The sequence below is a fragment of the Macaca thibetana genome, chromosome 12 (assembly GCF_024542745.1).
Source record: "Macaca thibetana thibetana isolate TM-01 chromosome 12, ASM2454274v1, whole genome shotgun sequence".
In the NCBI taxonomy this organism is placed as follows: domain Eukaryota; kingdom Metazoa; phylum Chordata; class Mammalia; order Primates; family Cercopithecidae; genus Macaca; species Macaca thibetana.
In genome coordinates, this window is record NC_065589.1 from 29,350,689 (window position 1) to 29,366,495 (window position 15,807).

Below are 15,807 nucleotides of genomic sequence, written 5' to 3' on the forward strand. Positions count from 1 at the left end.
GTTTTAGAGAGAAAAAAATATTATTGGCATTACCTAAGTTAATGCTATTATTTGAATTAATACAAATCTATTCTTCTTCTAGAATTACTAAGAAGCTATTATAATTGTAAATATTTTTATTTTAAAATAAGTGCCAGATATTTTAGAACTCTAAGGTAACAACTGCCTTACAAGAAAATTCATTACCAGAGCTAGACTTTTTTTTTTTTTTTTTTTTTTTTTTTTGAGACGGAGTCTCTGCCGCCCGGGCTGGAGTGCAGTGGCCGGATCTCAGCTCACTGCAAGCTCCGCCTCCCGGGTTCACGCCATCAGAGCTAGACTTTTATGTAATTTTCATAACAATAAACTAAACTCTTAACAGGTTTTATGTAATTTTCTTCATTTTCAATCTCTTTGACCATCCATTTTTAATACCATTTTCTTTAATCACTGGCGAAGATTTAAACTACCAGTCTGATTACAAAGTGAAGGTACTCAAGATATAAAGAGATCATTAAATGGAGCATAATGCTATTTCATGCTACGTTTAAAGAGACTAAGTAAAGTCTGACATTACATTTTGAGAAAAGAAATAACAAGATATGACCTGGGAGTGATTTCTTTTAGACAGAGGTAATTTCAAGCAGAAAAGTTAGCAGGTGAGCAGACATGATCATCATTACATTGGGATAGGTGGCAGAGTGATCCACTGAGCTGTCTCTGCTACTAATAAGCCTGTGTCCCTGAATTAACTACTTACTAGTAACATTTGGATACCTCCACTGTCCATGTATAAACCAAGTAGCCTGGAATATGTAACCTCTAAATTCCTTTTCCGGTAAAATAATGATACCATATGAGTGAACGGATCTAAAGATCTGAGAGTTAAGTATGACTTAATGCAAACAAAAACAAATATCATACCTTTGTATTGCCTTTCATCTTTGTTTTACATTTGTTTTGTTCTCTGGCTTCACGAAGACCTTTCTGAGTAGGACCTTCTGGTGTACTTTCTTTTTCGCGACTACGACCAACTACAAGATAATATAATTTATTCTTAATATTTGCACTGTTTATCTGTATAAAATGATTGCAACCAAAAATATGAAAACCAAGATCTTAATGATGCATGTATTTTTAAAAAATTCATTAAATTAATGATACCCAAACCATACCAAATGCTTTAGGTGTGATCTCAAGATTCCGTTCCCAAAAATGCAGAGTGGCATTACTACAAGGTTAACTAAATACATGGTGAGCCAGTTACAGAGCCCAGTTATGATATATCCAAATTCCTGTTATCACTAGGCTTTGTGTATTTATAAAGAGAGTTAAAGATGGTGAAGAACAGAATGATAAGAAATGACAAAACTTCCCACATGAAACTAGATAATACATATTTTTATTATAAAAAAGAGAATATTGTATTAATAAAATATTATTGTCTACGCTTCCCTATGTTAAGGACAAAAAGGAAAAACACAGGGTAATATTCAAAATAGTTGTAACATTAGTCTCCTACTTCTCATGGACATAATAAGCAGTCTTAATGGAATCATTTGAGAGTGGGGAATTGACAGAAAAAGTTCTCACATTTTTCTACATATAATACATATACATATATAAGTACACATATTTCCACTTGTATTTCTAAACAGTAAGTTGATTGCAAAAAACTAAGAAGGTTATAATCACTAACACAAATAAACAACTAAATGTTACAAATTATAACACTAGATTTATAACAGAGAAAAGACGATGAACAAAGAAATATCTGGATGATTTCAATGTCAAGTCTCTCTTAAGAAATCCTGAGATTACAAAGGCAGGGAAGAAAATGGCTGGCATTTATTTTATTTTATTTTCTGACTAATTTTTTCTATTCAATACCAGTTCTAGACAAAGGAGAAAATCCTCAAAATAACTCCCACGATAACGTTAAAAAATGTTCCATAACCCCATGTTACATGGAAGTACTTGAGAGACCTGGGTATCCAAACTGCCTGTCCTCCCTGAAGGTGCTATAAACTAGAGTCCCACAGCATCTAGGATGCTGAAGTCTAGAGGAAAGGCAACAATTACAGCTTGCTGAGATTAAGGGAAAATATTTACTTCTGATTCTCTTTAATTATATTTTCCCCTTCAAATTCCAGGGTTGTCAACCTGATATTAAAAACAATAACTAACATTCAAGCCTCATTGATGTTTTACCACATAATGTGCACTATTCTAAACAACTTATATATACAATTTTATGCAATTATGTAAACAATCTTGTGAAGGTCACACTACCTTTTGTTCCCATTGTATATGAGAAGGGGTATGCATATAGTAATATCAGAGGAAAGAAAAGAGAAATCAGTAGGGAGAAAAACTCAAGAATCCAACAGATAATTCCAGCAATATAAGCAGATTTCATGTAGCATGTAAGACAGTGCTAAAGGCCACTTCATAAAAGAAATAAAATTAAAAAGCAAGCAAACAAACAAATATGGTAAGAATAACAAAGGTGGAAAATCCAAAAGGGCAGGGTTTATGTGTATATGTTGTTGCTCTACAAACAAAACGAAAAATACACACTTAATAAAATTTTAGGAAAGTATTACACATTTAAAAGCAAAGCTTAGGAATAAACACTACAGAATGTACAGAGTACTGGCAGAAAAAAATGTTTTTCAATTATTTCTCAATGTAGTGAGAATAAATATGATTTCCACTCTCCAGCAAATAAGTATCACTTTTATTACACAAAAATTTACAGAACAAATGAAAGGTGCAGACAGTAAAGTCTGTATCACATTCAGTCTTAAGTGCATGTAATTCTCAGATTCTATACAGCACTTCTCAATGTTGAGTAATATCCCAGCAAAGTCTTTGTCTCTATCATAGCTTCTCATGGCTGTCATCTAATGCTTATTAATGACAAAGGCTATGGAACCAACAGGTACTGTGTAGTTTTCCAAATTTTACTTAGGTAAAGTCAACATTTTAAGGCATCCATACTTTCTTGAGATAAAACAAACAGCAAATAAACAAACACACTTTCATTTATAGAAATTCTATTTATTGTACTTTCCATTGCTAAATTTTACCCATTCAATTGTTCTTTCATGTGTGTACACATTCAATCAATGTTAACATGTTCAGGCTCTTGGATAAATATCAGAAAGACATAAATACCATAATTAAATATTTAAAGAGCACTTACCTTGTGCCACTCCCTAACTTCCTTATAGAGCAAATAAAACTGAAAAGAGAACTTTTTAACTGAAAAAGGTTTTGAAGACATTTTCTATAATTTAACCCAGAGAAATAGAAAATGTCTAAGAGACTGCAACACACGTAAACTAAAATGAGGAGATTGGTTAGATCTATATAATTAGAATTCAGAAAAAGATAATAAAGGTAAATGAGAAGATGCTATATTTGAAAAAAGTCTCTATTAATTAGACCATATAGACTATATAATTACATGAATTTGGCATCTCATAATGCAATTCTGAGCAGCAACAAAACACGAACTTAAAAAGCAGCAATTAATTAAACTATAAGAAATAATCAGTACTTGTTCTACTGTTAATTTTGAAGTACTAACTTAAGAGCTACTTTGCTTTACTGTGTATGACATTTATTTCCTCTTCAAAGCTCTGAAGTCAGCTTTCACAATTTTTCACTTCACCAAGCATTTCCAATTTCTAGAAGGTCATCCTGAATTAATAATTTCCTATACATTATAAGATATGCTAAAATGCAATTATATGTATCATTATGATCTGCTTTAAAAATAGGCATTATTGCACTGAAATTGCAACCTTATAGCAAACAAAATAACTAATACAAGGATGACAATCAAAACCAGTAGATTTCATAAGCTTTTTGAAATTAATTTGCAAAAAAAGTTTTATCTCATAATATGTAGTACTAAAAAGTGCTTTCTGTATAGTGTCATGTAAATATTCGATACATATGACCCTTAATAAAAATAAAAACATCATCCGTAATTTTCAGTTTAAATATCTACTCAATAATAATTATTTCATAGTTTCTCCCAGAAATTTTTCTACTTTTGACCTACCAGACAGAATAAATGTAAAATTGAAAACTCTTTTCAGGTGAGATTAGGTAATAAAGTATTAATATTATCTTTGTATGGCAGCAATTATGTGGTGATTATTTAAAATGTATGTTATCATTGTCTGCATTTTCTATAATAAACATCACTTTGGTAGTCAAAAAAGTATGTTTAAAATACTTTGCTAACTTTGCTCCAAATCATTCCAATTTGTGTCTTATTCCCTAACTTTAGATTAAATAATAATTAATGTGTCTTGATCCCAAAGTTTAGAGTAAATGACAATTTGTTGTTTTCTAACTTCAAAGTAAATAATGTTTAATTTGAAGAATCTCTATTGAAATGCCAACTTCTGCCCAAAATAAATGGATAGATGGATGGATGGGTGGATGAATGGATAAATGAGAGCGAGAGGGAAGTATTTTTAAAACTAAACTTAAATGAGCAAGTAAAGAGGGAGGAAGTAATATGAAAATATGAAGAATGACAGGAATTATGAGGAACAACCACTTAACCAATAGATAGTCTTTTTTTTTTTTTTTTTTTTTTTTTTTTTTTTTTTTTTTTTTTTTTTTTTTTTTGAGACGGGGTCTTGCTGTGTTGCCAGGCTGGAGTGCAGTGGTATGATCTCGGCTCACTGCAACCTCCAACTCCCTGGTTCAAGGGATTCTCTTGCCTCAGTCCCCCGAGTAGCTGGGATTACAGGCACGCACCATCACACCTAGCTAATTTTTGTATTTTCAGTAAAGACAGGGTTTTACCATGTTGGCCGGGATGGTCTTGATCTCCTGACCTCATGATCTGCCTGCCTCAGCCTCCCAAAGAGCTGGGATTACAGGCGTGAGCCACCACGCCCACCTCGTCTTTTCAAATTACAGTCCCTGACTAAGTAGGATACCAAGTTTTAGCAACTGGAGACATGACAGAGTCTAAGGGCCCACAGACAAATGCTGAGATCAGAAGCTTAGGGAAAAGTGCTTCAAGTTCCATATCTAAAACTAGAGTTCATGTTTACAAAGACCATAAAATTAGTACAGGATTTAAATAATTACTTTTGATCAGATAGTTGGGATATATAACTAAAAGAAACTATTTCCCCATGTTGGGTCAGAATTTCTTTTGACTAAAAGCCATTTGAAAATATCACAGATCAAAATAACAATTACAAGTTTAATCTCCAAAGTACCTTGAAAATATCACTCAAGAAAAACATGCAATATGTTCTTGTATGAATTAGACTAAACACCAGGAGATAATTTCATAAATGAGTTATCTGTCAAGCATCAGTTTATTTTAATTGATATGTCAAGCATAAACATATAAAATTTAAACCATTAGAGTAGAATGAATCATTAGAGATTAATTGGTGCAAACATCAACCCAATTCATGAAGTCCCTCAACCTTTAAACTGTTTTACATATATTCTTTTTCAGAATATTCAGTCATTTTTGGAGTTACAGTTCATGAAATTATGATAATTTCAAACCATCCTTTAATATTTATATCTGATTATATTCTTCTTAAGTTATCTTAATATTAGAACAATTTTTGATGTTGACAGAAATGTACATTCTTTGTAAAAGACACAATAAAGAAAAAGGGTAGGAAGTAGTCACATAACATAGAGAAAATTATGTTAAAATCCTGATATGTACCCTCTAATATTTTTTCTTTGCATATATTCAACAGGCATATACTTGTACCATATAAATGTTTTTACTCCTTAACATTGTAACATAAGTGTTTCTTATGCATGATTTTTAGAGACTTTTTATTATTGTATGATCAACTATAAACATTCACTGGTGGTTAAAAAGTGAGATTGCTTGTATTGTTGTGTTACTATTATGACTGCAATAAACATCCTTGTGCATAGTCCCTTAGGAATCACTGTGCATAACTGATACTACTTTAACATAAAATATTAGAAAAGTAGGAAGGGAGAAGAGATGAATAGGCAAAGCACAAAAGGTTTTTAGGGCAGTGATACTACTCTGTATGACACTATAATGTTGGATACATGTCATAAATGTGTTGAATTCCATAGAATATATAACACCAAAAGTGAACCCTAATGTAAACTATGGACTTCAGGTGATAATAATGCCATGGACACTCATCAGTTTTAACAACTGTATCAATCTGGTAGGGGATGCTGATAATAGGGGACGCTATGTCTGGGAGCAGGTGGTATACGTGTGGGGGCAGGTGGTATATGGAAAATCACTGTACCTGCCGCTCGATTTTGCTATAAACCTAAAACTGCTCTAAAAAATAAAGTTTATCCTTTTTAAAAAATGAAGCCAGCTCACAAGAGAGTGGCAGCGACCAGGTCCTAGGGACATAATCCTTCTGGATCTAGTCATGTCTGAGAACACTGCCTGTGTCTTCTAGCCATCTGAGCCAAAAAAAAAAAAGTCCTCTTTGTCCAAAAATAAACACAGGTATACTTAAATTTATGCATTTTATTGTATGTAAATTATGTACTCTAATTGTACAGTTAGGTGTGTTTTGACAAATATAAATAGGCATGCAACTACTACCAAAATTAAGATATAAAACATTTCCATCACACCTCGATTTATTTTCCTTTTATTTTATATACCTTATAAACATTACCTTATGACACTATAATTTTTATTTTAATCAGTCACTTTTCTTCTGAGGATATTGGAAAAGGAAAACATATTTCTTATTTTAACCAGAATTTAACATTTTTAATTCTCTGTATTCAATTGTGGTACATCTTAATTTCCTTCTGGCAAATTTTCTTTTTGACCCAAAGAAAGTTCTTTAGTATTTCCTGTTGTACAGAAAGGCTTGCAACAAAATCTCTCAGTTTTCCTTTATCTTAAAATGCCTACATTTTATCTAAATTTTAAAGGATATTTTTATTGGATATACAATTTTGAATTAAAATTTTTTCCACACTTTAAAAATACCATTTTATTGTTTCTAGCCTCCAGTATTTCCTATGAGAAATCAGCCTGTATTTATATTATTGCTTTCAAGATTTTCTCGCTTCAATTTTCAACAATTTCAACACAGTGTGTTCAGGAATGGTTCTCTTTATGTGTATAATTAGCTCTCTTCTTAGGTGTTTAAGTTTATACTTTACATGAATTTGGGGAAATTTGGGGCCATTAAATATTTTTATGCTCCATTTTCATTCTTCTCTTGAGACTTTAATTTTATATATCTTAAATAGGCAAGTTTTCCTTTAATCTGTTATCTTTCTTCTTTAGACTAGATGCCTTTATTGATCTCTCTTGAAATTTACTGACACTTCTGTCATCTCTAATTTGTTGTGAAATACATTCAACAAAATTTTTGATTGGGTGCAGTGGCTCATGCCTGAAATCCCAGCATGTTGGGAGGCTGAGGCGGGTGGATCACTTGAGGTCAGGAGTTCAAGACTAGCCTGGTCAATATGATGAAACCCCATCTCTACTAAAAATACAAAAATTAGCCAGTCATGATGGCACATGCCTGTAGTCCCAGCTACTGGAGAGGCTGAGGCACCAGAAGCACTTGAACCTGGGAGGTAGAGGCTACAGTGACCTGAGATCACGCCACTGCACTCCAGCCTGGGTGACAGAGCAAGACCCCGTCTCAAAAATCAAAAAAAATTCATTTTAGTTATTCTATTTTTCAGTTATAGAACTTCAATTTGGTTTGGTATGTATGCTTGTTTTGATTTCTCAGCTGAAATTCCCCATCTGTTCACTTCTTAATATTTTCCCTTAAGTCCTTGAATATAATCAAAATATCTGCTTTAGTACTTTCTATCTGCTAAATGCAACAATTTAGCTACTTTAGGGTAGGTTTCCATGTATTGCTTGATGTCTTGATTATGGGTCACATTTTCCTGTTCCTATTCATATCTAGAAATGTTTAATTATGTACTAGGAAGTATGAGTAAAAGAGTGTAAAGACTCTAGATGACTGTCTTCCTCAAAAGGATGTCATTTTTTGCTCTAGAAGGCAGTTCCATTTTTGGCTGATGACCCTAAAATCCTTGGCTTGATTTTATGCTTCGTAAGGGTGGATCCATGGAAAGCCCTAAATGTTTCTCAAGGCCCTATAACTTGGCAAGACTCAAACTCCAAATTCTGTGTCCTCTCTAAGAATGCTGTGTAAGTTTTGTTCCTGGTTTATAAGGTGGATATGGGATGCTGAATGTTAATGTGTTGTTAACAAAGTGTGAAAGAGGTCTTTCCACCCAGGCATGGCCAGATGTGCAATGTCTCCCATCACTGCCTAACTTCTAGAATCTCTGGCCTCCTCTTGGTCCTATATAATTGTATCTCTCTTGTATTGCAGCCTCAGTTAAGGACTCATAGTAAACTCCCTCACAAACTGAGCCACTCCTCATTGCAGCTCTCTTCTCTGATGTCCTTCCCCACAGATTCTAGTGGCTTCAAAAGCTGTGAAACTAGGGTCTCTGATATTTCCAATTATCAGGATTGCCATGCTCTTATTGGCATCCATCTCCACGAAGCTCAGTTTGGAACCTTCCACAGACCCAAAGCCATGGTGATGGCAGAGCTCACTTTATAAATTTTCCTTCTGCCAAGTGCCTTCTGTTACTTGAGCTGTTTTCTATTGCCTAAAAGGAGTTGTCCAATCTTACAGCTTAGCTTTAGAGTTACTTATACAGAGAAGGCTAGTCTGGTACCAGGTATAATGACCAGAAACAGAAGTCCTTCCATTATAGTTGACTTGTTTTTCTCTATAATTAATCCATAAAGTATATCTATATTTCTTCTTAATCTTTTTATTAAAATTTTAATTTGTGAAATAGCCACCACTTATTCACTTTTAAATATCTCTAGAATATTAATCACTGATAAGGTTGAGAAATCACCAAACTATATTAAATTAGAGCTTCATCACATTTTACATTTACCTTTCATTTCAGGAGCATGGTAACTATGTCCTATTTCCACATTCTTCAATATTTCTTGAAGTCCAGAAATCTAAAAAATAAAATTCAAAGAAATGAAGTCATACACTAAATGACTTTTAAAAACGTTACATAAAACACAGTATTTAAATATCCATTGTAAAATATAAAAAATATTAATCTCTTTTAAATTTATACCTTTTTTTAATAAAACATAAATTTTAACAAAAGAAAAACATATTTTTAAGTTGAAATATAATTCCACCAGCTAATTATTAATTATTTATTTTAGGTAAGCATCTGAAACATTTATTTCACAGCATAGTTTCCTGAATTAAGAATACTCATTGTACACTTTAATAATTATTCAATTCTTTATTTTGAGAGCAGTTTTTCCTCTGTTCAAATTGTTTCACAATAACTATCACCTTTATATTTATAAAATATAAGGCAATTATCGCTTGTAAAGTAAAATATGAAGAAGTTGTTTTTATTCCCCAAACTCTTACCTCATTTTACACCCACATATATTCTCTATTTTATTAAACATGTCTTATAATTAAGAACATTTGTTAGCTTGGTGTCATGATTTACCTGTATTCCTGAAAAACAGACTTAAATTTCAAATTTGACCTCAAAAAGCTATTTCATCTTGCATTATTATGATTATACCAATACAAAATACCATCTGTTCAATTACATAAAGATATATACTTTTTTCTACTATCACTGGATAGTAATATTTCTTTATTAATAGAAAATAACAATTTATTAATTATAATCTATAGATGAGTGCTCATGAAATGCCTAGGTTAAAAAAAGTAAAATATTACTATCTATTCCTAGAAGCCAAAAGAATTATAAATTTCAAAAATAAACTTTTTATTTAGAATAGCATAAGATTAACAGAAGAGTTGCTAATGTAGTACTGAGAATTCCTGTTTTGTCCCATGCCCCTTTTCCCCCATTAACATCATACATTGTAATGATACATTTTTTACAAATAATGAACCAATATTGATACATTATTATGAACTACAGGCCATAGTTTTAGTTTTATTAATTTTTACATAATATCCTTTTTATGTTTCAAAATCACATCCAGAATACCACCTTACAACTAGTTTTTAGGTCTCTGTAGCCTCCTCTGGACTGAGACAGTTTCTCAGTCTGATATAGTTTGGATATTTGTCCTCTCCAAATCTCTTGTTGAAATGTGATCCCCAATGTTGGAGGTGGGGCCTAGGGGAAAGTGTTTGGGTCATGGGGGCAGATCTCTCATGATTGGCCTATGACCCTTCCCACTGTTCATGGGAAATCTGGTTGTTTCAAAGAGTCTGGGACCTCCCTCCTCTCTCGCCATGTGACATACTTGCTCCCCATTCACCTTTCACTGTGAGTAAAAGCTTCCTGAAGCCCTCACCAGAAGCAGATGCTGGTGCTATACTTCTTGTACAGCCTGCAGAACCATGTGCCAAATAAACCTCTTTTCCTTATAAATTACCCAGTCTCAGGTATTCCTTTACACCAATACAAAACGGACTAATACACAGATTTTCCCTGATTTTAATGTCCTTGACAATTTTGGGGAACATTAGTCTGACAGTATTTTACAGAACAGCCCTAGATTTGAGGTTGCTTGATATATTTCCCACAGTTAGACTAAAGTAATGTATTTGCAAGAGGAAGACCACAGAGGAGTGCCATTATTATTAGCATATTACATCATAGATACATGCTACCAACATTACTTAAAACTGATGATGTTAACCTTGATCCTTTGATCACACGATGAGAAGTCTGCCAGGTTTCCCCACTGTAAAGTTACTTTCTTCCCTATTTCCATTGCATTTCTGGTTGCAAGTCATTACTTACTAAGTGCAGCCAACACTTAACAGCTGAGTTGTTAAGCTCTACCTACTTGAGGGAAGGATTATCAACATGTATTACTTGGGATTCTTCTGCAGAGATTTGTTTACTCTCTCACATATTTTTACTAATCATTTATTTATACCATTAAGGAATCAAGATATTTATTTTATATTTTGAATTATAATCCAACACTACATTATTTTGTTGCTCAAATTGTTTCAGAAGGTTTGATCACTGGAAGCTCCTTCAGGTTGGATTCCTATAATGACAAACCTGACTCTATTGTTTGATGTTTGAGTGTCAACAGCCTTTAAGCTTTACCTCCTCACTCTTCCCTTGTGCCCAACATCTGGGCTACTGGATAAGAATGCCTGGGTATTCCCTTGTGTGGTACTGATGGGAGATTCAAATAAGTCAAGCCTCACCTCACATATAAGAAATCTTACCCTGGCCCTAATCCCCAACTGCAATAAAAACCCCCAAGCCAGTCTCCCTTCCTTGCTCTCTCAAGCCATTTCAGAAATGTTTGGGAGGTAATGTGCAGCTCCCCTTAGCAAATTCAATTACACAAGTAGTGAATTTATTCACAGCCTCTGTGTGTGTGTGTGTGTGTGTGTGTGTGTGTGTGTGTGTGTGTGTGGTGTTATCAGTCTGAATACCCAAATCAAATTTGGTTGGGGATTCACTGACCTCTGCAGGTGCCCATTACAGTTCCTTTGTCATAACTTGACATATCCCATTATTATGTTGTTGTTGTTTTTCTTTTCTGTTCTACTTTTTGAGAATTTCCTTCCTTTCTAGCACAAGAGAATGTTTCAAGTGCTCCATGCCCATCTAGTATTTTCTCTGCCCAGCTCTAGAATCAGACACTTCTCCAAAGTACCCTGGTTTCCTTTCCTTTTATTAAAGAGTGATATTAGAAATCAAGATCTTAACACTGGATATGCTCATTGCTGGTGAAGTGTCACAACTTCTAGACCCTCCAAGCAGACAGACCTAAAATATATATATATTTAGATTTAGTTTTTAGTGTGTATACACACACACACACACACACACATATTCAGACTTAGAATCCCATGATCCAAAAAAGATAAAAGATAATTTAGTATACATATATACTTACAAATCAATTCTATTTCACCATTTTTGGGGGTCATGGAGTTCTAATTCTAAATTTTGAACACTATTTTCAATAATTTCATAAAACTAAAAACAAAGTTACAGGTTTTTCATTACATTTTAAATAAATGTTGATTCACTGTCTATTATCTACTAAAGAAATTTGAAAACATGTATTTCCTATTGGATTTTCGTCATCCCACAGTGTATTTTCACTCTTTCATACACAAACTAGCTAATATTCAAAAATTTTAAATTATTATACAATCCTTCTTTATGCAAGGTATAGGTTTAAGGAGAAACACAGTAAATGCTCATTAAGATAAGGTTTTTAAGGAAGTAACAATCAGGAATCCAGGTAGAAACATAAGATGCTTCTTACTGCTCTTAACTCACATCCTAAAGTTTGGTTGGAAATGAATTCTCAAAGCATAACTGCATCAAACGTTGAAATAAAGAAATATTCAAAAGATAAGCACAAAAGTAATGTATCTTCTAAAGATTATAGAGAAACATTTCACATATTTTAAGATATTTTCTATGTATACATATTTTGAATAAATTCATTCTATAGCTTCATGACACACTACTAATATGTTCAATTTAAAAGGCTAATCTGTGCCTGTACACCCAGGGTATAGCTGATTAGTATGCTACAACAGAAGGAAAGGATTGGTTGGCCATAAATCATTCTTTATATGAAGGGTACACAAACAGTTTCCATTCATTAACTGGTAACCTTGGCTTGTTCCACAAGGACACACCTGGAGAGCTGACAGGACTAGGACTATATTCTGTGCCCTAATTTGGAGAGTAGGTTAATTAAGCCTTGGTTTAGACTTGTATAAGGGATATTTGACAGTCACTTTGGCCACTTAGCAATTTGAGTTTAGAGAATTATGAGTCTTCCACCTTTTGCAATAGATATCAAATATTTACACAGCCTTTCCTATAACTAGGACTTGCATTGGCTCCATGAATCCTGTGTACCCATTTTGGATTCTGAACAAAATCTAGTGATATAAGGAACAATGTAGAGTTTGGGATTTATCCTGAGAATGGTGGCTGCCACATCCAGTTTCCATTGACAAGCATAACAAAATTCAGAAAGAGTATCAAGCATTCAGTATTAGCATTGTCCATGGTAAAACCTGCACTGACAGCCCAGTGGCGGCAATAGTATCTCCTATTTAAATTTGACTTTCTCAAATTGTAGTGAACCTACCACCTTGAACAGCAGATTTGGGGAGAAAAGCTATTTATAAATCCTAACTGCTCCGTTTTATTTCTTTTTTTCAACGTTATGTTAAGAGTAGAACTAACTGTCCCATATTAGATATCAAGAAATTTGCTCTTTAGAATTTTCCAACTAAGGTTGCTTCCAAGATGGCTGAATAGGAACAGCTCCAGTCTGCAGCTCCCAGTGTGATCAACAAAGAAGACAGATTTCTGCATTTCCAACTGAGGTGCTGGTTCGTCTCACTTGGGAGTGGTTGGACAGTGGGTGCACCCCACGGAGGGCATGCTGAAGCAGGGCAGGGTGTTGCCTCACCCAGGAAGTGCAAGGGGTTGGGGGATTTCCCTTTCCTAGCCAAGGGAAGCCGTTACAGACTATACCTGGAAAAACGAGACACTTCCGCCCAAATACTGCACTTTTCCCATGGTCTTAGCAACAGGCAGACCAGCAGATTTTCTCCCGTGCCTGGCTCTGTGGGTCCAACGCCCACAGAGCTTTGCTCGCTGCTAGCGTAGTAGTCTGAGATTAATCTGCGAGGCTGCAGTCTAGCGGGAGGAGGGGAGTCCACCATTGCTGAGGCTTCAGTAGGTAAGCAAAGCAGCTGGGAAGCTCAAACTGGTCAGAGTCCACCACAGCTCAGCAAGACCTACTGCCTCTATAGTCTCCACCTCTGGGGACAGGGCGTAGCTGAACAAAAGGCAGCAGAAACTTCTGCAGACTTAAACCCCCATGTCTGACAGCTCTGAAGAGAGCAGTGGTTCTCCCAGCATGGTGTTCGAGCTCTGAGAATGAACAGACTGCCTCCTCAAGTGGGTCCCTGATCCCCGTGTAGTCTGACTGGGAGACACCTCCCAGTAGGGGTCAACTGACACCTCATATAGGCAAGTGCCCCTCTGGGACAAAGCTCCTCGAAGAAGGAGCAGGCATCAATATTTGCTATTCTGCAATATTTGCCATTCTGCAGCCTCTGCTGATGATACTGAGACAAACAGGGTCTGGAGTGGACCTCCAGCAAACCCCAACAGACCTGCAGCAAAGGGTCCTGACTGTTAAAAGGAAAACTAACAAACAGAAATAGAATCAACTTCAAAAAAAAGGGCACCCACAAAAAAACCCCAACTGTAGGTCACTAACATCAAAGACCAAAGGTAGATAAAACCACAAAGATGGGGAGAAACCAGAGCAGAAAAGCTGAAAATTCTAAAAACCCAAGTGCCTCTTCTCCTCCAAAGGATCACAGCTCCTCACCAGCAATGAAACAAAACTGGATGGAGAAAGACTTTGATGAGTTGACAGAAGTAGGTTTCAGAAGGTCAGTAATAACAAACTTCTCCGAGCTAAAGAAGCATGGTCTAACCCATCGCAAGGAAGCTAAAAACCTTGAGAAAAGGTTAGACGAATGGCTAACTAGAATGAACAATATAGAGAAGACCTTAAAGGACCTGATGAAGCTGAAAACCACAGCACAAAAACTTTGTGATGCATGCACAAGCTTCAGTAGCCAACTCAATCAAGTGGAAGAAAGGATATCAGTGATTGAAGATCAATTTAATGAAATAAAGTGAGAATACAACATTACAGAAAAAAGAGTAAAAAGAAATGAACAAAGCTGCCAAGAAATATGGGACTATGTGAAAAGATCAAATCTATATTTGATTGGTGTACCTGAAAGTGACAGGTAGAATGGAAACAAGTTAGAAAACACTCTTCAGGATATTATCCAGGAGAACTTCTCCAACCTAGAAAGGCAGGCCAGCATTCAAATTCAGGAAAAACAGAGAACAACACAAAGGTACTCCTCAAGAAGAGCAACTCCAAGACACATAATCGTCAGATTCTCCAAGGTTGAAATGAAGGAAGAATGTTAAGGGCAGCCAGAGAGAAAGGTCAGGTTACATACAAAGGGAAGCTCCTCAGACTAACAGCAGATCTCTCTGCAGAAATTCTACAAGCCAGAAGAGAGTGGGGGCCAATATTCAACATTCTTAAAGGAAAGACTTTTCAACCCAGAATTTCATATCCAGCCAAACTAAGCTTCATAAGTGAAGGAGAAATAAAATCCTTTACAGACAAGCATATGCTGAGAGGTTTTGTTACCACCAGGCCTGCCTTACAAGAGCTCCTGAAGGAAGCACTAAACATGGAAAGGAACAACCGGTACCAGTCACTGCAAAAACATGTCAAATTGTAAAGACCATCGATGCTATGAAGAAACCGCATAAATTAACGGGCAAAATAACCACCGAACATCATAATGACAGGATCAAATTCACACATAACAATATTAACCTTAAATGCATATGGGCTAAATGCCCTAATTAAAAGACAAAGACTGGCAAATTGGATAAAGAGTCAAGACCCATCAGTGTGCTGTATTCAGGAGACCCATCTCATGTGCAGAGACACACATAGGCTCAAAATAAAGGGATGGAGGAAGAGTTACCAAGCAAAGGGAAAGCAAAAAAAGCAGAGGTTGCAATCCTAGTCTCTGATAAAACAACTTTAAAACCAACAAAGATCAAAAGAGACAAAGAAGGCCATTGCATAATGATAAAGGGATCAATTCAACAAGAAGAGTCAACTATCCTAAATATGCACCCAATACAAGAGCACCCAGA

The 15,807-nt window shown here is 35.0% G+C and overlaps 1 protein-coding gene across 1 annotated transcript in view; it reads right to left on the bottom strand.

Annotated features, from left to right (window-relative positions):
- SPAG16 (sperm associated antigen 16) overlaps nt 1–15,807 on the bottom strand; it is a 1,176,832-nt gene that overhangs the window by 1,089,013 nt on the left and 72,012 nt on the right. Inside the window, exons 8-9 of the mRNA XM_050751372.1 lie at nt 8,962–9,031; nt 904–1,013 (exon numbers count right to left, since the gene is read on the bottom strand). Coding sequence (XP_050607329.1) covers nt 904–1,013; nt 8,962–9,031 — 180 coding nt within the window. The remainder of the gene's footprint in view (nt 1–903; nt 1,014–8,961; nt 9,032–15,807) is intronic.